Below are 21,646 nucleotides of genomic sequence, written 5' to 3' on the forward strand. Positions count from 1 at the left end.
CGTAAGGCTCCTCTCGTCCCGTTGGCAGTGCCGCTGCCGCATCCCTGCCGTCCTCCCAAAAATAGAAGAGCGAGAAGAACACAACTCCCAGACAAACGTGCAAGATTACGATACTTTTGAGGTACCTACACGGCCAGCTTTCAGAATTTCGAGAAATTAAATCGGTACGTAGTGTGGTATCACACTGCGACTTAAAAATTACTGTCATCAGGAAAAGGACGTAAAATGATGTTGCGTGCTGTTATCTTGTTTGCTGCACATATCTGACACTGGGAAACCGAGCAGGATTAATGAGCTGGAAGGGGGCAGCCTGGCCCCTGAAATTGGGGGATTGTGGGGGTCTGCACCCAGGGCTGGAGTGGGTGAGCACTGACTGACTGTGTCACTTCATGGGAACAACCTCATCAATACCTAGGAAGCAGCAGAAAATGCATTTGTAAATCAGATTTTGATGGAAGTTTTAAATAGCTCAGGCAGCAGTTTGTCAGAGCACAGAATTATGCAAAATGAGTCAAATGGATAATAAAGTTACCAGTGTTCGGAGGTGAGTAAGGGCCTTGGCCAGCAACAAACCTGAGAATGACTTCCTTGATTCCTAAACAGGTCCACTTTGTGTCTCATCATTTTCCTTCTCCAGTCCAATCTTTATGGCAGCAAAAATATTTGTAAGTGCCGAGTTTGGGTGAAAAGATGGAAGAAAGGGACTTGAAATTCAAGAGGTATGGTCCAAATGCATTTAAGCCAGTAAACATTTTAGGATGGTGAAGGGAATCCACTATGTACTGCACAAACCCACGCCTATTGAAACAGAAGAACTTACCAAGCTTTCTCCAGCAGAGAAAGGACATCCAGAACATACGGACAGAATATGAAACGTTTAGTTAAACACTGCATTTTGTTAAAAACAGAGAAAAACACTGACAGTGTGATAAGGAATATGTAATTTTTTTAACATACTTCAAAAAGTTAGAACATTGTTCCCTCCCCTCTGAAATGTATTTTGATAATTTCCAAGCAGACGGCAAAGAAAAGGAAATTATATCAATCCCTTTGGGGAGAATGTGACATTCTGACTTATTGAAGCCTAGAAAGAGGTTTATAAACTTAAAAAATGAAAAAGACGAATTTAATCTTTCCAGACTTGTCAAACTTGTCTCAATTAATTTTTGATGACATAATTAGAACTTAAGGCTTTAATGTGTGCTTTTTAAGTTTACTTTTCAAAAGATTTAATTTTTTAAGACTCAGGGGAAACGGAGGGCTTTGCGGTGGGAACTGGAGCAGGAAGAAGGGGCGGACTCTGTGTAGGTTTGAGTGCTGATTCAGAGTACTCTATTAAGCCAAGAGAAGATGAACTCATTTTTATCCTCCCTTGGGGAATCAGACAAGAAACAGGAAGTCATTGATTCTAAGTAAGATCATTCACTCTGCAATTGTAAACAGTGTATTATGTGCCTGTAAATATTTCCAGAAGCCACTGGCTTGTTGGAAGATACGAAGTAAATTATTACAATCTCTAGCAAACAACCCACAATAAAAAGAGTTATTTTCAATCTTTTTATCCATAATGTTTTTGTAGTGGAATATTAATGAGTTTGGACATTGAGAAACTCCTTGGCTGGACACACTGTTCACTGCCAGAAATCCAGCTACTCAAATGTTTTGTCTGTTGAAAGACAAACATTTTTAACTCCACCCTGTAATATTGCGCCCTACCAAAAAGCAAAAATTCTTTCATTACTTGACCTGTTTGTGTTTTCACTGCCACAAACACTGAAATAATCCCACTGTTAACCAGATGTTGGCCTCGTCCATTTTTGTTTCATGTAGCTGCAATTAGTTAAGAAGGAAAAACCTAAAATATCCTAAATAGTCTAATGGTATGTTGCCACTCCTCATTACTTAAGAGAGCAGAATCCTCATAAATCTGCAGCTGAAACTACTTTTTCCCTCTAAAGTAGGAGAAGTTGCTGCTTGGAAGTGCCACCTTTCCCCCTTGAACAGGGGGATTCTGGATAAACAGAGAGGAGCATGGATTAGGGACAGGACAGCGGTGAGCAGCTTGCTTCCCTGACAGTCCAGGGAATTTTCTGCTAAGCTTAAGAGATGGGGGAGAATGGCAAAAGACGCCAGAGATGTCTCGGTCACCTAGGAGGACTGCAGTTGAAATGCTTGTGTTTAGAATGTGGGTGTTGTAGGATTGGCTTAGGAAACTATTTTAATAATATACTAAAGTCCTAGTGATTCCATGGGGATTCCTGAGTGGGAAATTCCTGAGTAAGGATAGTTGTAAGCTCTGGCTTAGCAGCTTGAAGTCTAGCCTGCAGGACCAAAAGGAAGAAAAAGCAAAAAAGTGATTGTGGTGAAAACCTACAAACTTCAGTTTTTCTTTCCTAGTTTTCCTTCTAAGTTGAGGTATGGAATGAAAGAAACAAGGAATTTAGCATATGAGAAAAGAAAGAAGGTTTTGAGCAAGAGTTTTTCACCTGTTTAGTTATCATGAACTTGAGAGTTATGTGAGACAAGGGAAATTTAGAAGAGAAATAGCAAATATTACTGTAGCAAAGAAAAGTGAAGGACTTTTTTGAATCCTGCTCATTACTTGATCTGTTTTGTGGTGCTTTTCCTTTTTTCTTCCCGTTGTCAAAAACAGTGGAGAAGATAAATTCATAGGTCTTTCACCTCCAGCTGAGGGGTTTCAAGGGGGGCTGCCTGTTCCGATGCAGGGAGGAAGGGAAGTGCTTGAAGCTAGGCTTCAGGAGGCCTGGGATAGTCATGGGAGGGGGGTTCTCAGTGGTGTCACTTACTCATCCATCCTAACTGTGTCAGGACTTGCAGTGTGGAGATCTGTATTATCCATAATCTTCCTGTATCAGCCTCCTTCATCACACTGAAAATAGTGGCTGCTTGCTGTTCCTCATCAGTGTCCCACTGTTCAGGTGACAAACATGCAATATAATCTTCAGACTTGTAGTTTTTCTTTGTTGTAATCTGCCAGCAGCCTTCCACTGAATAGTGTTTTTTACATGTTTGTTATTTCTGAGATGAATTGGATACTTAGGAGCTATTCAGGCTTTATTTTCAAAGCCAAACCTAAGTGTCCAGAATCCTGTAAAGGCCAGGCCTTTACTTAGCAAGGGAACTTCTTGGACTGAATGGTTACATTCAGCCATCCAGTTACTCTTTGTTAAACTGCCTACAAATACTTGGAATACAACAGAGCCCAGTCCTTCTGCTTACACACAGATGATTTTCTTTGGCTTCTCAAACCATGATGAGCAAGCTCTCATCCTGAATAATTTTTCCAGCAATGCTTGTCCAGAAGGGCACTGAGATTAGTTTCCAGAAGGCATGAGCAGTTAAATGTGGATAAAAGCACATATTTGAGACTGAAAGATGCCTGAACCAGGATGTCCTGAGATCTGCAACAGCTAATGCAAAAGGATTGGTTTTTTGGGGGGGGAGGGGGGGGCCCACTAGGGACCATTTGCTCACCCACCTTTACATTTGGAATCAGAAACTCCCCCTTCCATCTCATTAAGGATATTGAGTTTTAAAGGAACTTTGATTAAGCACAAGAATGTTAAAAGACTTTTAAAAGAGTGGTCTGCCAAACATTAAACTTGTGTAAAACCAAATGTGCTACTAACTCACAGGCAGTTACACCTATGTAAGGCCTTTGCTAAGCAAAAGCTCAGTTCCCTACGAGACTCTCCTGAGTAAGAAAGGATATATGCAGTAACTGAAGATTAGAATATGAGAGATGTCTCTGCCTATCAAGGAAAAATAATTGCAGCCACAGGATAATTGAAGAAATTAAAATACAATAAACCTAAATATTATCAACACAGATTTCAGAATTTGATAGTTATGATAAGGGCCTTTGTAAACTAGTGTACTTTTACTAAATTTTATGAAACTGATAAAATTTGGGAGCATTCTTGAGATTTACATAAAATAGGTTAGTATGTATATTAAAGTCAGACATTAAGTAAAGACTGAATTTGACATTTTCCCTTTCTTTTTCCAGCATAAATATGGCTGAACTTTCAGAGCCAGAAGGTACTGTAAACTGGAAGGAAAGATGTTTAACTTTGGAGTCACAGTTAATGAAATTTCGTCTCCAGGCAAGCAAGATCAGAGAGCTGTTAGCAGAAAAGGTAGGTCTCATGAGATGAATTTTAATGATGTATAAATTATTTTATTTTATTATGGGGGCCAATCCCATGTTATGGTTTGGGATCACAAGTACTGAGATTTTTTCAGAAGGAGAAAAATAGCATTTTACAACAAAATATATGGAAAACATACATGTTTTAATGCTGTGAAAGAATTTTACACATCAGAATTGCCAGAAAAAATGTTCGTTTTCAAGTGAGAGCACACTGGCAACTCTCCTGCAGAGAAAAATATGTATCCAGTAATCACTTTTACAACACTGAAGTAAATATTTAACACATTTATTATGTATTTGAGATGTGATTTAAGACACAGAAATCATCACGGAGAAAATCCAAAAGTATTATTTTCTCCAGTGTTCTTTAATGAATCATATCATTTACCAGACTTCATTTTCCTATGAGAACACATCTCCAACTATGGCTCATCATCTGAGTCTCTGGACCCAGAAAGTTGAAAATTACTGTACCATTTAATTTGAAAAATATTGTTTAAATTTTTACTTTATTTTCCAAAAGAGAAACATTTCACTTGGCATATTCAAACATGTGTATCCCAACAGTCAGTTATAATTGAGCCCATATTTGAAATATAAAACCTCCACCATTTTATCTACCTGGTAACATTTCAACAGAACAAGGCAATTAAAAGAGTACAAGAGACAAAACATCTTAGAGAGTTATTGGAACTATGTCATCATTAAGACTCACTTCAGCAAATTTCTAATTAAAATGTTTCATTGTAGTAACTCTTCTATGAGCTAAATTTTCCATCAATTGCTCCCCCCGAAAGAAAAGTAAAATTCAGATAAACTGATAGTATGTAAGTGAAAATACTTCTACTTCTTACATGTAAGTTAATGCTTCTCTTTTGTGGATTTATCCATTCTCCCTTTGAAGCCATAAATACATTTAATCTCCATATTAGTCCTCTATGAATCATGCCCATTTTACTATGTTTTAGTGGGGGCAAGAGCTAAATAGTATAAAAGCAGGAAGAAACAGATACCTTTGTATTTACAAAGAACCCTGGATGATGTACAAAGTTCCAGATGTGTTCCGGTCCTTTCCTAATAATGCTTGACATTGTTTTATTTGACAGCTAAATTAAAATTAACAATTGAGTATGTTTTCATGGAGATACCTATTTTAATTCCAGGATCTTAATCAAAGTCCTTTAGTTTTCTATATTATGTGTTTTCTATTATTTTATTGACTATGCACTAAGTCTTGTAAGGACCTGCTTGTAAATCTTGCTTGTCAGAAAGCTTCTCTTCCCCTGAATAACAAAATACCGAAAACTTTGTCACTTCACTGCCCAGTGTCCATTACCAAATGTCTCCCTTGAATAGCAATGAGCCCTCAACAGAACTCTGCAGATCTCCCCTGATAGCTGCTGGTCACTGTAGGAAGTAACTGATAATGCACTATTTTTATTAACCCCTTTTTTTAATTCATGGAGGGACATTCCCTCTTACCCCATGGCTCTTTATTTCCTTGAAACACTTTGCAAAATCCAAATAATTATAATAACCAGACCCTCCCTATTTTCAGCCTTGGTGATCCGCTCAAAACTTCACCAGCTTTGTAATCAAACATCCCTTTTTTTAAGGGCCACTTTAACTCTTTCTTTACCTATAATATTTATCCACGTGCACCCTAATTTTGCTGTTACATTTTCTACTAATTTGCTTGCTACAGACATCAGACTTGCAGATCAATAGTTGGTTCAATTATGTCATCCAGTTCTTGACTGAATAAAATTTGGCAATTTATTACTATTCATTTCATCTATTCATGGCCTTATCTGTTCTATGGAGGCATGAAACCTCAATTTGAGATGGAAAAAAAATGGAATAAAGAAATTTAGTATTTTCTGTATTAGACATATTTTCATTAAGTAGGCGTGAAAATTTACAGCAATATAAAATAATAATAAAAAACTTTTTAAATAATACCAAATTCCACTGAAATTGTATTTTTACAGTTAGTACTCCAAATAGTTCTACTTTGGCATAACTAAAAATATTGCAGTTAGAAAGCAGTGTAGTTGAAAACTCTTAATTGTTTCCTAATGCTGCAATTTTTCTGTATGGCAAACTCTCATTGAAGTGGTATTGCAGAATATGAGGGTTGGGAAGAACAACGAGCTGTGCAAAAGTTTTGACATTTCATTTAAGAATTAAGAAAAAAAAAAGTTAAAAAAGGAAAACTACCTGTGTCTTTCATTGTAGTTAGCAAGGCTCAGAGAAGAGCAAGTTATTATCGTCAGTCTTGGAGGAGAACATCCATCCAAGAGTACAATCCTGGCTACTGTAGCATTCAGCAGATCACTGGATGCTTACACAGAGCTGTTAGATCAGAAATATCTGTTCTCTCTTTACCCTGTCTGGATCACTGCATTTCGGGATGGAATGTGGCTAAACTCTGGACATGGCTTTCCAGGCAACCTTCCAGCAGCCATAACTACCGAGTTTTACATGGCTGCTGCTGACTGTAGTTTTGGCAACCTAAAAGTTAAGATTCATGAACAGCACTTCACAAAACTATCTGAATTTTAAAAAGATTTTATAAATTTGAATGCTTTCTATTTGACTTTTCACTTTGTTCATTTACAGTTTGCATTTCCAGGCTCTTAACTGAACTAGAAATATCCTCTAAAATTAATAGAAATGTATGCATAATCATATAATTTCAAATATCAACATAAAAAACTTAAAAACAAGCAGAATAAGAGGGATGAAATCACAAATCTTCAGTCCTGTGCCTGAAAGAAAATATTCAAAGGCAAATTATTCTCATCTGTGAGAAATATGACTGTGAAACAGATAAAAAAACTTAAGAACTTTCCATGTTACTGCTCTCTTGTTTTCATTTGCCTTATCTTTCTCAGAAATTTTAGAAAAGGCAAAGTCTTTACAGAAGTTATACATGGGAGAAACATTTTCTGTTGAAGACCACAGGTCCAACAGGTATTCCATTGGGATAATTTGACATAATACTCTCCAGAGCAGTGCATTAGAAGACTTCATGAAAAATATTCCTTCTCCTTACTGTGCCACTTTGACTTTTTAATATGAATCTTTCATTCATAAACTGGAATTCAGTTGGGACATGTATCAAAGTCTGGTCACAGCTTAATAAAATTTGATCATATTCATCTGCAAATTAAGCAGTCTTGCACAATTCAAAAGGAACCATATTCAAAATGGGCACTAAAGTCTTCGTATGTATTTCTGAGTTGGTGCTGTTGGCTAATAACCCAGTAGTTATTTTTTTCACATGTTTTAATTTTTGAAATTATACAGACAGTTCTCAGTATTGGTTAAAGGAAAGATACACTCACACTAGTTTGAACTGCATGGAATTGTTATTCAAAAATATATTTAGGAAATAGTAAAGTGAATAATGAAGACCCAGTTGGCCGGTAGTGATACTAACAACAAAAGAATAACGTAGCCCATGTCAGTCTTTATAGGTACTTTCTAGATTTGTTACTTGTTATAGAATGAAACAAATTGGCAAAGCTCTGAATAATTCTCACTCTTACTTTGATTAGCACAGGCCTTTATTTATGGTTTTGTTTGCAATCATCTCTATGCTATGAAATGTGTACTAAAACATTGAACAGTAGCAGCAGACAGTTCCACTTCAAAACAGCCACAAAATCACAGCACTGTGGTGTGACAGACGTAAAACCCTGTGGGTATTATACTATGTAATTGTTGTAGGAAACAGAGTAAGAATGATACTGTGACAAAAACAGGGAGTCTGTACAGGAAGGTAAGAGAAATGGATTGATGGTAATTCTCCAGCCTTCCTCCTCTGCCTGTTTGAGAGGTATCTCTTCAAGACAGTGTATCAGGGGAAGGAGTTTACATCCTATTACCCTGTGTGCATGACTTACCAGAAACTGCCAATGGGTTTTATACTTGTTGTATGGCTTTGTCTAAAACCAGATTTACATAAGGGATGTCTTGAATCTATCCATTGCCAATATTTGTGTATGACCACAAAATGCCAGTATGTGTGTGAGTCCGTAAATGTATTCAGGCTGGATTAACTGAAGCACTTTTCTTGTACACTAGAAATCAAATACCTTTGCAAAGTTATTTTATTTAATAGCACCCCTGCAAATAAATGAACAATTAACATGAAAAGTCTTGAGTATATTATTCTAACAGATGTGTTCTAATTCAGAAAAACAAACTAATTACTGTGTCCTGTAAGTTTAGGAAGTACTCATCCTCGAAACTCAGTTGAGGAATTTGCATTGTAAATGTGTTGCAGCAGTACAGCTACCAGAGCTTAATTTTTTTACTGAACTTGAGGAGAAGAAGAGAGAGAAGCAAGGGAATATACAGTGTTTTCAGAAAACTTAATCCATTCCCTGTTGTTTATTTGTTTTTAATATTTTTTCATTTTGCCAAGTAAAGAGTCTGTATTTATAAATCTAACGTGCAAAGAAAGAGACCTTGTTGGAGTTTTAAGCAGAAGCTGCTGCTGTAAGTGGGAGAGGTCTTTACAGGAATTTAAGGAATGATGTTAGAAAGTATCCTGGTACGCCAAATTTAGGATGGCTGTGAAACTGAGCTTTAAGCAGAAGCCTGTATTTTAATGCAGCTTGAGTCTTACGTATGTGAAGATTTTACAAAAAAACCCCTTTGCTGAGTAAAAGATTACATGTTTGTACTGCAAGTTTAGCTTCCAGCTGGCATTTCAAGTAATAGGAAAAGTTGGTGACCTTCGTTCTTTCCACAGTAAGTGCATTTTTCACCTAGAATATGCATGCAATGTAAGGTATAAAGTTGATGTTCTTCATACCACTAAAAAGTCATTTTAGTAGGAGAACTACATAGCTGTGTTAAATTCCCACTTGGGCAGCCTCCACTGGATCTCTTTTTTGTCAGACCCCATTAGGACTGAATATGGCACTGACCCAAATGTTGCGTTATGGGCTGTCCAGTAATACTCAGCCTTCCTATGAATGTCTCCAAGTTTGTTTCCTGCAGTGCTGAGGGTCATTGTGTTACACTTTAAGTGATTTTCAACAAAAATAAATGATTATGAGAGAGAATTCTTTTCATATGTACATTGTTTTAACCTTCCACTTGGATATTGTCTGTATTCATGCTCAGCTGGCAATGAGTGTGTACATCACAAATGCAATATTATTTATACTTTTTGTACAGGTTATGAAAATTGAATGATAACCAACTTTTAGGCCAAATACTATTTTTCAGTATATTCCAAAGCATAACACATTTTGGACCTGGTCTTACAAACCAACAGCTAAATCCAGGTATTATAAATACCCACTGTATTTCACAGTCCTGTTTATGGTATATCATTTGACGTTGGAAAATGAAGCAGATGCAATCTGTTTTGTTATCTCTGGCTTGGCAATTTCATGTTTAATGTTTTTGGAGGAAAAGTCAGTAAGACATTGGACTTATGCAGTGACTGCCAACATAAAAATCATAAAAAAGCAAAATGAGTATTTCCATTTGCAATCAAAGGACTATGAAGGGTAAAGGGGAGCAGAATACCATTGAACCAAAATTATTCAGATGGTTATTTTTCAGTCTTTAATTGCTCTTAAAAAACTTCTCATCCTGGAAAATAATTCAGTTACAATTAGGAAGGTACAAACAGGAGAAACCAAGGAGAGTTCAGGAGAATAAAAGTTTATATGAATAGAGTTGTAGGTTTGTTTACACCTTTTTAATATCTACACATGTTTCTTAAAGTTCCATTTTTACCCTTGTCTATTATTAAGTTTATGCTATGCCTTGTTAAAACGGTGGGGCTTTTTTTGTTTTGTTGTTTTTGAATATCTTAAAAATACATTCTTTCTAAGGAGGCTGAAAATGGAAAAAAAAAAGAGAACTCAGGAAGCAATAAATTAGCTGTTCTTGTAGAGGCCTGGCTGGGTAATGGCATGAAGAGCACAGCCTTTGCTGTGAGGCCAGAGGATTCATATCTCGTCTCTGGTGGTATTCACTTCTATTCCAGCTCACCTGAGATGGGGAAGTTGATGGAAGTTGTGGAAGCTGTGATAGTGGGTAGACACCTGTGCAGATCCTTAGCCAATCTAATACTTGTTTAGCACTTCACTTACAGGAGCTACAAGATGTTTTTTCTCTATTTTTCATGGTGAGAACTCTTTTTGCTCATTTAATTTTCATTGCTTGGGACAGTACTTCCATGCTTTAAATACCTGTTGTCTTGTCTTTAAAGTGCAATATGCTGCCCTACATATATTTCTGGAATCTCTTGCTCCGTTGCCATGTGTTTCCAAAGTGTCCTGTACCCTTTAATGTCATTAATAAATTCAGTTTTCTTTTTTTAAACTGTTGGCAGTGAGTGGTACCTTTGTTTCTTAAGCCATCACCTCTCAGGCAGTGGCACGTCCTGTTTCAGGTGGATGCTCATGTTGTGGCTCTAATAAGAAGCCACAATTCAGGGAGACAGAGTCAGCAGAATTTCCACAATTGCAGTACAGTGATCAGTACAAAACAAAGCAGATGAACAACCAGTTCTTGATAGATGTTTGTCTTTTTCATGTTAAGCACCATGTGAGACTTCTTTTTACTTGCCTGCCAAAGTGCTTTGGTACCTCCTCTCTCGCTGAAAAATATCTTCACTCCTTTCAAGATTTTGAATGCTATGAGAATGTCTGTGCTAAGAGTGGTCATCTACCTAATTTGTATTTGATTGTGTCTCTGCAGTTTAACTATCAAGACAAGATCTGAGTTGGAAAAGATGACTGCCAGAAAGAGGGAATTTCCTAGTGTCTACCAGGCTTAGGAAAGTTCTGTGACTGACATTGGGAAAAGCATGGTTACTGAGCCAGCATTACATGCTGCTCAATTGTCCTTCACTACACTGCCTCCTCGAATCCCACTGTGGAATTTAACTTTTTTAAATCTGTATGTTTGCTGGCAGCTGTCCTAGACTACCAGTTCTGGAAGGGTTCACCCTCTGGGCTTCTCAGTTTTGTATCTTTAAGTTACATAGTTTCCCAAAGAAATCATTAATTTTACTACAATGAACTCAACTGAGATGTGAAAGATTGTTTTTTCATATGTACTTTTCACTCATTTAATGACAACTAGAAAACCTTTTGAGCTAAATAATTCTTAAAAGCATGTTTAAGTATTGAAAAGAACTTGAAAGAAGTAAAATAACTCAGCAGTAAAACTGGTCTCATCAAGGAGAGCAATAGAAATTTTGAGCCTGGTTTTTTGTTTTGGAAACTGAGCAAATAGAGACTGGTAATTTTTGGAGGTTTCATTTTGTTTCAAGGAAAGGCTACTAAGCACAGTTTGTATGAATGAGCTGAATTGCTAAAAAGGAGAAGAAAGAGAGGTATGCAATTGAGAAGTGCCTTTTGCCTACCTAGGAGAGTAGTTAGAAGTGAACAGGATTGTGATTCTACACATGCAGATTGTAGAAGTGCTGGTCATCTGCAGGAGAAGCAGGAGAAGTGGATATGTGTCTCTGTGTGTGTGCACAGAGATGTAACTTTGACATCAAAGAATGAAATTGTTCTTATGCTTCATACATTTGTGTGACAGAGAAAGACAAAATAAAAAGGAATTGGTGAGATGGCAAATTTGCAGAGGAATGGTTGACAGTGCTTTGTTCATGAGAAGAATTGTAGCCTTTTACTTGTTAATTGTTATTAAAAATGAAGAAAATGGGAGAAGAAAAACCATGGGAGAGCTCTGGAAGGTGGCAGCTTGCAAACTGCCAGGTTGTGAGCACTAAGCTGTGTTGCAGTAGTCATAACCTAGGTGAGCATTCAAGTGGGATTTGAGGGAAATACGAGGCTGTAGCTTTCTGAATTTAAGCCAGGTGACCAATTCTTTATCTGAAGATTTTTTTTTTCATGTAGGAAATAATAAAAACCAATAAAATTTCATATACAATATATACTTGGTCTATAATTAGCCTAAGGAACATTTGAGCCCCATTGAGACTTAGCCTTTACCATTAGCCCTTTTGGGGAGATCTGTGACAAAAAGATTAGCTTCAGAAAGCAAATCTTCATTTCAAGGACTGAAAAATTGAGTCATATTTTTATAGGTTTTATCTTGTTCTAGGGAAAAGTTATTGTGCCAAAATATCCATTTTTCACTGAAGGCATATTTAATTTTATAAGTACAGGTGGCTCTGAAGAATCATTTCCTAGATTATACAACAAAAGGGATTTCTACTAATAAGTTAGATGCAAAGCTGTTCTATTAAAGATAAGTGTCTCTAATTATTGTACTCCCTTTGGGATAAAAAATCGGCCAATAAAGAACAAAATATTTCTTCCCCAAGGCATGTGCTCATTCCTTCTTTACAAATTATCTTTATTTTTCCTATGAAATGTTAGCATATTTATTTTACATCTCTTTTCCTTAGGTGTTCTGTCTATATGGCTTAATTAGTCAGGTCATATTTTGTTGTAGTTTATAAAGATTTAGCACTGTCCATATGGACAATACATAACACATAGAAGAGAAATGTCAAGGCAGAAGGAATAATGTTAAAAAGTAAGGATGGAACATACCTAGTCAGCTTTATAATAAATGAGTTAAAGAACTAGGAGGAATATTCCTGTATATTCCTAAGCTAAACTACCAGAAGAGAGACCTCTGTGAAAAGAGTAAGTCACGCTTCCAGAACAGTTTGACCATTGCTTTTAACTAACAAATGTGTGCAAGGCTTTATATGATTGGGCACAGTGTATTGTAAAACATGAAAACTGATGGTCATCAAAGCCATCAAGAAGCAGATTACTTGCTTTTAAGCAGTACTAACTTTTCTTCTGGAAATGCAGAGATTTGTTGAAATATTTGGGTCTAAATACAGGAATAGAGAATCAAAAGGGGAAATCTTGGTCAGATGTAGTGCTGTGGAATAGCTGGCAGGCATGTTCTTCAAACCATTTGTAAACTTACCAAGTATCACATAAAAAAACACCAACCAGATCTTTTGTCTTCATAGCTTCTATTAGAAGGCAGTTCTAAAATCCTTTCTACTCAATGTGAAAAATGAGTGTCTTCTAAATGCCAGCCAATGTTTATTCATCACCTGTTTATATCTACTGGCACCTCAGAAAGACAGTTGTAGGTGTGTTTATCCCTCAGTTGCTTCTCCTATTTCTTTATTTATAGAAGCAACCACATACCCATGTCTCTGGTTTTGGTAAGTCCTGTGTGGTGTGAGGACTGGTAGTTCACCGTATCTAAAAATGGACAGATTTACTATTTTTTTATGGGGAACATTATTTTTCAACCACAGATGGTTAGGGCTTTTTTTTTCAGATGATGAAGATTAGAAAAATTGAAATGCAAGGAAAACAACAGACTCTAAACATACCATTCTAAAATGACTGGAAGTCCTGCATTTCATCAGCAGACAAACTGTGCAGAAACATTAGGTTTTAACTCATTTTTCCTTTTTGAAAATTTTGACCTATTATCAACATGCTTTGAAAGGCATCCAGAGAAGTGATGCTTTTTCTTTTTGTTCACTAATGGTTGTATTTTTTCCTATATTTATTTCAAAAAGATTTCCAAAAAGTCTGTGTGATACAAGCATGTTGTTTATAATATTAAAAACTAGGAGACACTGTATGATGCACTGATTGTAATGCAAATCTCAAACATGAATGGGATAAATTGTTATGTTGAAAATTGGCTTGGATAAAAAATAGGGTTTTTTTCCTATACATAACAAACATTTTTCAGATTTCAAAAGGAACTAATTACAACAATTTTCATTTTTAAAATAAAATGTTTCCTTTAAAATTATTAAATAGCTATTTCAAATAACAGGAAAGTTATCATTTTAGTGCTGTGATTTCTCTCTAGTACACACTACAGGAATAATGATCTCTCTGTATAGAAATGAACGTGTATATACACTTATATACATACAAAAGGCATATTTTTTAAATTTGTGAGTGATGACTTTTGAGTTTATACCCTTTGGTGATTTCATGTAATATGTGCTTTACTCAAATGAAAAGTTCTTTACTTGCACAAAAATATGTATGTTCAACATTTCTGAATGCAGCCAAGAAATTTCCAGGTGACCTTTGAAAAGGAATCACTTTATGATTTGCCTTTGTATTGTACAGAATTCCCAGTGACTGTGTGTTGTACTTCAATGCCCAGACCTCCAAGGCAGTACACCTCTGTTTTTATTGCTGCCATGTTTCTTCAAAGCATTCACTATTTATTCACATGTGGCATTTCTCTGTTCATTGTTTGAACAAAAATAGCTCAATTTGATGAGTCTCAGATGTAGAGTGGTTATTTCCTTACTAGGTTTAAAACCAAATCTGTTTCTAACAATAGAAACGGTTTTCTATAATTCAGTAATTGACGCAGCATGCACTGATCCGTTTTCTGGAAATTGTAAGAGGATTTTTCACTTAAAGACAGAAGGAGAAAGTGCAGGTTAAAGTAGCATCTGTTCTTCTGTACCTGTGTTGTTCAGTCAATATGTATGTATTTTTTGTTCATGGGCCAAAATATTTATATTTAAGACTGTAAAATCAAAACCAGTATAGATTATGACCAGACATCTCTGAATTCATACTGAATTTGCACCAATCCAATGTGGGTGACAACAATATTCCTTACAAGAGATTTGTTGAACTGGGCCATTATTTCAAGTTACCTCATTTAGGACATGATAGAAAATTAAGCTTAAATATGTTTCACATGCCAAATGTTATCAAAAACATGATGGCTCTCCATGTTTCTCCTGGGAAGCCAACTTTATGTCAGTTGATCCTTTACGGACTGTAGTTCATTCGAGCAATGTCTCACCTAACAGCAAATACATCCCATGTTGATCCAGTGATGCTGGCAATTTGCTGAGGTGTATACAGAAAAGTTGGTGGGACAGAGGTCTGGTTCAACAGACTTTTCTTTTTTTCAAATCTTGTTCTTTATAAAGTCAGAGTTGGTCATCAATATTCAGGATGCTGCCATAGGTAGAGTTCTTCTGCATCTGATGTTTGCCCCTAAGCATGGATATGGCTGACATTACCTGCCACATCCATCCTCAGGTTAAGGATTTTTAAAAAATTTTTATTTGAGGATCTTAAGCTATCAATCCATGGTCTGAAATGGCCTTCACAGTCACTGGGTAAAAAAAATCTAGCACTGCATTTGATTCTTGATGAGTTCAAAGCATGACTTGATTAAACCATTCAACCAGTCCCGTATTTCCACCTTCTCCCAGTAATGGTGTGATCGTTGTTGAGAAACTTTTCACTACTTAAGAAGAAGGTTTAAGGTTAGGTTTTGTTTGTGAAGAGAAATTCTTCCCTTAGAAATAGTTCCAATCTTTTGCCCAACAAGTTCGATAGCCCTCAGAGTATTCTAAGGCAGTCGTTTCTTCTGTTTAAGTTCACAGGCTTATAAAGAAGCAAAGCAGTCAGAGTATAGATGTAAATCTAATTTTTCAGGCAAAACCATTTGGTGGATTGTTTAAAGATTATTTAGGCAAATGGCAAAAACATTGTTTTAAGTTTCATTATTGTTACAGGAGACCCTGAAAAACAAACCTATATAAACTCTAAATAAAGGAAAAATCAGGACTCACTTAGTAATTATTATGTAGCATCAAATTATTGAAACGCTGGCAAATTTAATTTCGATAGAAGTGCTCATGTTTGGTAACCATGATATTTCATCCTTGCTGAATAATATAGATTGCTTTTTTTTAACAGGAGTCTCCTAAAAGAAACTGAAGACCCTTTAGAAATTTTGCAACTAAAATCTCACATTTAGTTGTTGCCAGGAAGCTGACTGACATATCCATACTGTGAGACCACACAAAGCTTCTTAGCACACCCTGAAGTAGTTAACTATTGAAGAGGCAAAACCAAACTTTGTTCTTCCCTTTATAATCTCTGAATGATCTTTTGCTTGGTAGTTATTCTCTCAGCTTCTTTGGCTCCTGGCTTTATGTTAATCTTAGCAACAGCTTTATTCAAATCATATTCTTTGTCCCAGTAGTCTACATGAACATATTACTACGTTCCTGGTCCTGGGTAACAGTGTGTATATCCCAGAAAGAGGTGCACTGTGCAGGGTCAGTGCACAGCTGTGGAAGGAACGTGGGCCTTTAGTGCACTGGATGATCCAGGACTCAAACTGTTGTGTAGAAGAGCAGCTCTACTGCCTAATGCTTGTACAGTGGCTCAGTGATCATGAGATGCTGCTGCAGAGACCAGTTGTTTGCAGGTTTAAGCCAGGTTGGAGCTGGTTGAGCTGCAGTGGCAGCTGGGTGAACTTGGCAAGCAACATTTTCAGGCTTTAATTCCATTTACTAAATCTGTCAGGTTTCTGATACTACCTTACAGATGAAATTACCTGAACTTATGGGACATAAATAAATTGCCAGTTGCTGCCATGCTTTTGCAAATTGCCTGTGAAAGTGGATGAACAACTTGCTACTTATCAGTAAATTTCACAATAAAAATATCTAAAGTTTTCTGTCATAATATTCTAATTTCTGTCATAATATTAATAGTTTTCTCTCATAAAATAGAGACAGAACATTACAGAGTATTAGTTCATTATTAGTACCTGCACTCCCATTATGTTTAGCACAGTGCTTTTACTACAGCTGAATGTTAGCTGACCATATATTCAGAAATAACCTCAATTTCCGAATCCCAACTCACTAAAAAATAAATGTCTGAAAAACTGTTTTAAAGTGAGTCTTGCAAACCAAACTTCTGTTTGAATGTAAAACCAAAAAGACAGATGGAAAGTAACCTTAGAAGTCAAAATTCCAAAAGTTAAACTCGAAGTTAAAATCTTAACATGAGGTCATTTAAATATGAAATTAAATTCATGTGACCAGAGAGGAACAAAGAAGGCTTATCTCCCTGTCCATCTGGCAAATGAATGACTGGGAAGATCAAATCCTTAAAAGTGTTCTTGCAAAACAACTCACTGGGGACCTGACCATAACCATGTGGATTGTGAAATGTTTGTTGCTCTTGTATCAGTGGTGTGTTGTGGTATTATTATGATGCAGACTTTGGGGTTTTGTATTGTATGAGAAAGGACTAGAAGATGAGTTACAGCTTTTTTTTTTTATGTTAGTGAAACATAAGTCTCATAGTCTCCATTTTCAGTTATTGATGGATAGAAAATGATGACTCTGTCTTTGTATGGATATGGTGCTAAAAGTTTCATGTGATTGGCAGCATAATTAGGAAGAGAAAAAAAGAGATGGAGAGTGAAAAAGAAACTGAAACATACCAGAAATTGAGTACAAACAGGACAGGATGAAACTGGTTATTTTAAAACCATGCAGTAAACTGGAGAAGGAATAAATGGGTTTCCTTTGTATTATTTGCATCATATGCTTTTCTAAGAACAATTTTCAAGCTGAATACTGAGTATGGCAATATTAATTATTTGATGTTTCATTCTCTTCAGGTGAACTGAGGTCCTATCTAGATATTTCCTAAGAGCCACCAAGTCCTTAAGTCATGGAATACCTTATGAACTTCCAAGTGTTACTTCAAACCAGGGTTTACTTCTTAAAAAAACTCAGCAAAATCAGACTACAGGGCTCTTAACAAAATGTAACAAAGTGTAAACAAAGTATCTCTTTCTGGCCCCTTCTGTTCTGTATTGTTGGGAAAGCCTTCAAAATAAATCCTGTAAAATGCAGGGGTTTTCCAAGGCCCTGGGCAAAGACTGAGCCTGTGATTCATTAATCTTCAATATAAAATAAGAAATCTGCCCCCCTCAGAAGTGACCTGCACTTCGCCATGAAAACTGGTCTCTTGTCTTCACCCCCTGCTGCTGTGGAGCATCTGAGGCCACCATGTCTCTTCTGCCACATCCTGCAGCATGTGGAGAAGTCTGGGACAGTCCTTGTGGCATATTTGTCCAAAATGCTAAATTTGTCAACTTCAGAAGGAGTAGCAGCCAAGTACCCTCTACTGTTGCCTCTTTTGGAGGGACATGAGGAAAGTTTCAGGACTATTGTCAAAGGAATTTCTACTCTTGGTAGCAGGGGAGAAAAAGCAGTGTGTCATATGGAAGCCAGAGAATTAACTATGAAGAAAAGGTGTATATATTTTTTCTGTTGAAGAGTTTTTACAATGTTTTAATACAGTCATGATAGTGAATTCTTTTCCCAGTCTGACACACTGTTCATCCTCTTATTTTTATGCTCCCAGCCACCACGTGTCCTTTCCTTTTTCAAAACAGACCCTGAAAATGAGTTTTTCTGATGAGAGGCAAAAGGCATGGCCATTTAACTGTATGTTTTGTTACATCTACAGATGCAGCAGCTTGAGAAACAAGTTATAGATGCTGATCGTCAAGCAGAGAGAGCGTTTCAGCAGGTATAAACACTTGGAAAAATATCTCCACTAGCTGTGTATGTATGGTACTTTAATGAAATGAAATTCAAAAAATTGCTTTATTCTTAAGTACTTCCAAAATTGGAGAAGACGGTTTAACATCTGTTGATTTATCTTAACTGAGAGTTCTGATACCTTTCTTTGCTAACTACTCAGTTAAGTTCAATAAAGTCAAAGCGAACATCACAAATCAAAAACAGATACATGTAATGAGTTTCTTCATTGATGCACCTGAGTCTTTGATACATGATGCATGTGGAAGCAAAAGGGAGAGGAAACAATGGCCTGTTCTAGAAGATCTGTAAGAAAATAAAATGAGGCTACCCAATACGGTCTCGAAATAGAACTGTTCTGGGTTGTTTGTTCCTCTTGTAGAAGTTACATCATTTATAGAATGAGATAGTGGCTAAATATTTAACCAAAGTTGCCTTTTGATTCCAAATGGCAGATTTAGCTACTGTAGACATTTCATGAACATACCTCTGCTATTCCTGAAACATTCCTCATATCTTATTGCGAGACAGATAGAAACTGAAAATTATAAGACTAAAAATGTTCACGTACTAATTTGGAGTTAGAAAACATTCCTGACTACAAGCCAAGTGCTTTTAAGCAGTTTTTTAGAATGCTACTGATAATTTGCTGGGCTTTTTTACAGTGTGCAATTGTTTATTTATTAAAACATTGTTTACAGCTCCTTGTAGATAAATTGCATTCTTCCCATACTGGTGTTTCTAAAAGCTTGTGTGTTACAAAACCAGAAGCCTCTCACAGATGCTAACAAAATCTGTGTAAGATCTTTCAGTGTTTTGCCTGTTGGTATTAAGTGCTAGGGAGACATCATGAACTGTGGGGTTTCTTCTTAAATAGGCTTCAAAACTGTGCAGGGTTATCTTGAATCTTAAGTGTGGAACAGTCTATTTTGTGATTAAATTACTACTTTTGACTTGGAGTATTATGTTTCTTAAACTTCTATATTTGACTTTCCAAATAGGTGCAGATCATGGAAGAGAAATTAAAAGCAGCAAATGTTCAAACAAGTGAATCAGAAACCAGGTTGTATAAGAGATGTCAAGATCTGGAGATCCTGATACAAGATAAAAATGATATAATACAAAAATTGGAGCAACAACTTGAAGAACAGGTTAGAAATAATGGTGTTACAGAAGAGAAACATCAATTCCCTTCTTAATTATACAAAGGGTAAATCAAAATTTAGATCAATAGAGGACCAGGAAAGTTTAGCATTATTTCTGTTGTTTGATTAAAGAGGTTCCCACTGGAAGTACATAATTTGAATAATGTTTATTCCTTTCCAAATTACGCTCTGGCTTCCATTGAAAGAACATCTGACTTTCAAGAGGGAAAAGATGATACTGTCTCCCCTGAAGAGCTGTCATTTTTCCTAGAGGAAAGAGAAATAGCAGCCTCTGTGAAGGCCCTATTCCTCATTTTTTAAAAATCACTATGTATTACCCAGGAGCCTGAATTACTTCAAGCAATCTTAGGAATTGTGTCTGAAGATACTATTCGGGTAGATTATATTACTCAGTGACAAATATGCTTATGTCAATTTTTTCCAGAAGCAAATAAGACTGCAAGAAGCAAAAATCATAGAAGAAAAAGCAGCTAAAATAAAAGAATGGGTGACAGTCAAGCTTCATGAGGTATAACTCTTGCTACAATACTTACACAGAAAATATAATGGTGTGACTGGATATCCCTTAGACCTTTTGGCTGTTAAAAGCCTGCGTGCCATAGTGAAAAAAATGCTTCCCATTTTGAAAAAAAGGGCACAGAGAGCAGAGTGTCCATGTCACTTAAATTCTGATGTCGGGTTTGGTCAGCCAGTATGATCTGGATCCTCTTTCTGGAGAAAGGGCCCAGAACTGCTCTCTGGAAGGTCAACTTCTCCCCTTCTTGAGAGAGCTCGCAAGCTGAGCTTATTCAAGAAGATGCCTGAAGTGTGAATAATCCCCAGAAAGCCGACCAAGCCTGCTGGGGCCTGGCAGAAAAAAGGCCTTGATCATTTTTTATTTCACAATGCCCACACTACTCTTAGTCATGAATAGTTTCAGGGACATCAGCTCTAGTTTCAAGAGACCAGCTGTCTCCCTTTTTTCCCCTGCTGTGGTAAGATAACCATGTCTTAGCCCTGCCTAAGGCTGCCAGCTTTGGGGTGCAGCTGTGCTTTCTCCTCCCTGGGCGTAGAATTTAAAGTTGCCTGTAAAAGTTAAAATCTTACTCTCTTGTAGTTAACTGAAAGTTATACTCGAGTTGAAAAACAATTAAATTATTGTTTTTGAAGTAAGAAACTAGAAGGTACTTACATAAAATACTTATTTTTAGTCTGTGAGGACTAAAGTAAATTATTTTGAAATAATTTAATAAAAATGCCATTAAATTTAGCTAAAATTACCATGAAAAAGTTTGGACAAAATCAAGTATGACTCAAACTATTTACTTACTCTTTATGGAAAATCTCAAGCTAGCTTCACAGATGTGACTAAGTGTCACTCAGTGGGAAGTGGAATTGCTGGCTCCCTTCTGTGTGACAAGGGATATCCAGATTCAAATCTGTTTGCCTAATCTGGAGCAGGAGTTTGGACCAGCATCTTTTACCTCCCAGTGGTGGGCTACAGCAATGGGTTGCTGGTTTTTTATTTCCTGTAGAAAGACTTTTGCTTTGTATAAAGTTTGCTGACACCTATTTTTGTTTTAACTTTTGCTGTGGGATGGCAGGGAGGCATTAGAACCATCATTCCCTCTGGTTCCTCTGCTTGCTCTTGGTTTTGCAAGGTGGCACAGAAGTTTGTAATTCTAGCCCTCTGCTTTTATTAAAAATGCCAGTGCAGTTCTATTTTTCTCTTTATTTATTAAGGATTTTTAAAGCAGTCATGGATTTGCTTGGTTGGGGGAATGATTTTGGCAGAATTGAGCAAATAATCATTGCGGGGAATTTAGTAGCTCAGAATAAAGAGATGCCTAGACTGGTATTCAGAGAAGTAGCAGAGAGGAGCTTACTATTTGAAGTAGCTCTATCCTTAGATAAGCAGAAATT

General features: G+C 36.5%; 2 protein-coding genes across 9 annotated transcripts in view; one reads left to right on the forward strand and one right to left on the reverse strand.

Annotated features, from left to right (window-relative positions):
* THADA (THADA, armadillo repeat containing) overlaps window positions 1-21,646 on the reverse strand; it is a 218,808-nt gene that overhangs the window by 161,759 nt on the left and 35,403 nt on the right. The gene's annotated exons all lie outside the window — the stretch shown is intronic.
* Window positions 7-21,646, forward strand: part of PLEKHH2 (pleckstrin homology, MyTH4 and FERM domain containing H2) — a 55,024-nt gene continuing 33,384 nt past the window's right edge. For 3 of the 6 annotated variants that reach the window (XM_017744784.1, XM_017744787.1, XM_008641706.2), the window contains exons 1-6: window positions 7-164; window positions 604-719; window positions 4,031-4,160; window positions 18,505-18,567; window positions 19,580-19,729; window positions 20,169-20,252. In XM_017744784.1, the coding sequence (XP_017600273.1) occupies window positions 691-719; window positions 4,031-4,160; window positions 18,505-18,567; window positions 19,580-19,729; window positions 20,169-20,252 (456 nt within the window). In that variant the 5' untranslated portion in view covers window positions 7-164; window positions 604-690. Of the gene's footprint in view, window positions 165-603; window positions 720-4,030; window positions 4,161-18,504; window positions 18,568-19,579; window positions 19,730-20,168; window positions 20,253-21,646 lie in introns of those variants that run through there. The other 3 variants (XM_017744785.1, XM_017744786.1, XM_017744788.1) reach the window with 3 other exon arrangements.

The sequence above is a fragment of the Corvus brachyrhynchos genome, unplaced genomic scaffold (genome assembly GCF_000691975.1).
Source record: "Corvus brachyrhynchos isolate BGI_N302 unplaced genomic scaffold, ASM69197v1 scaffold258, whole genome shotgun sequence".
Lineage (NCBI taxonomy): Eukaryota > Metazoa > Chordata > Aves > Passeriformes > Corvidae > Corvus > Corvus brachyrhynchos.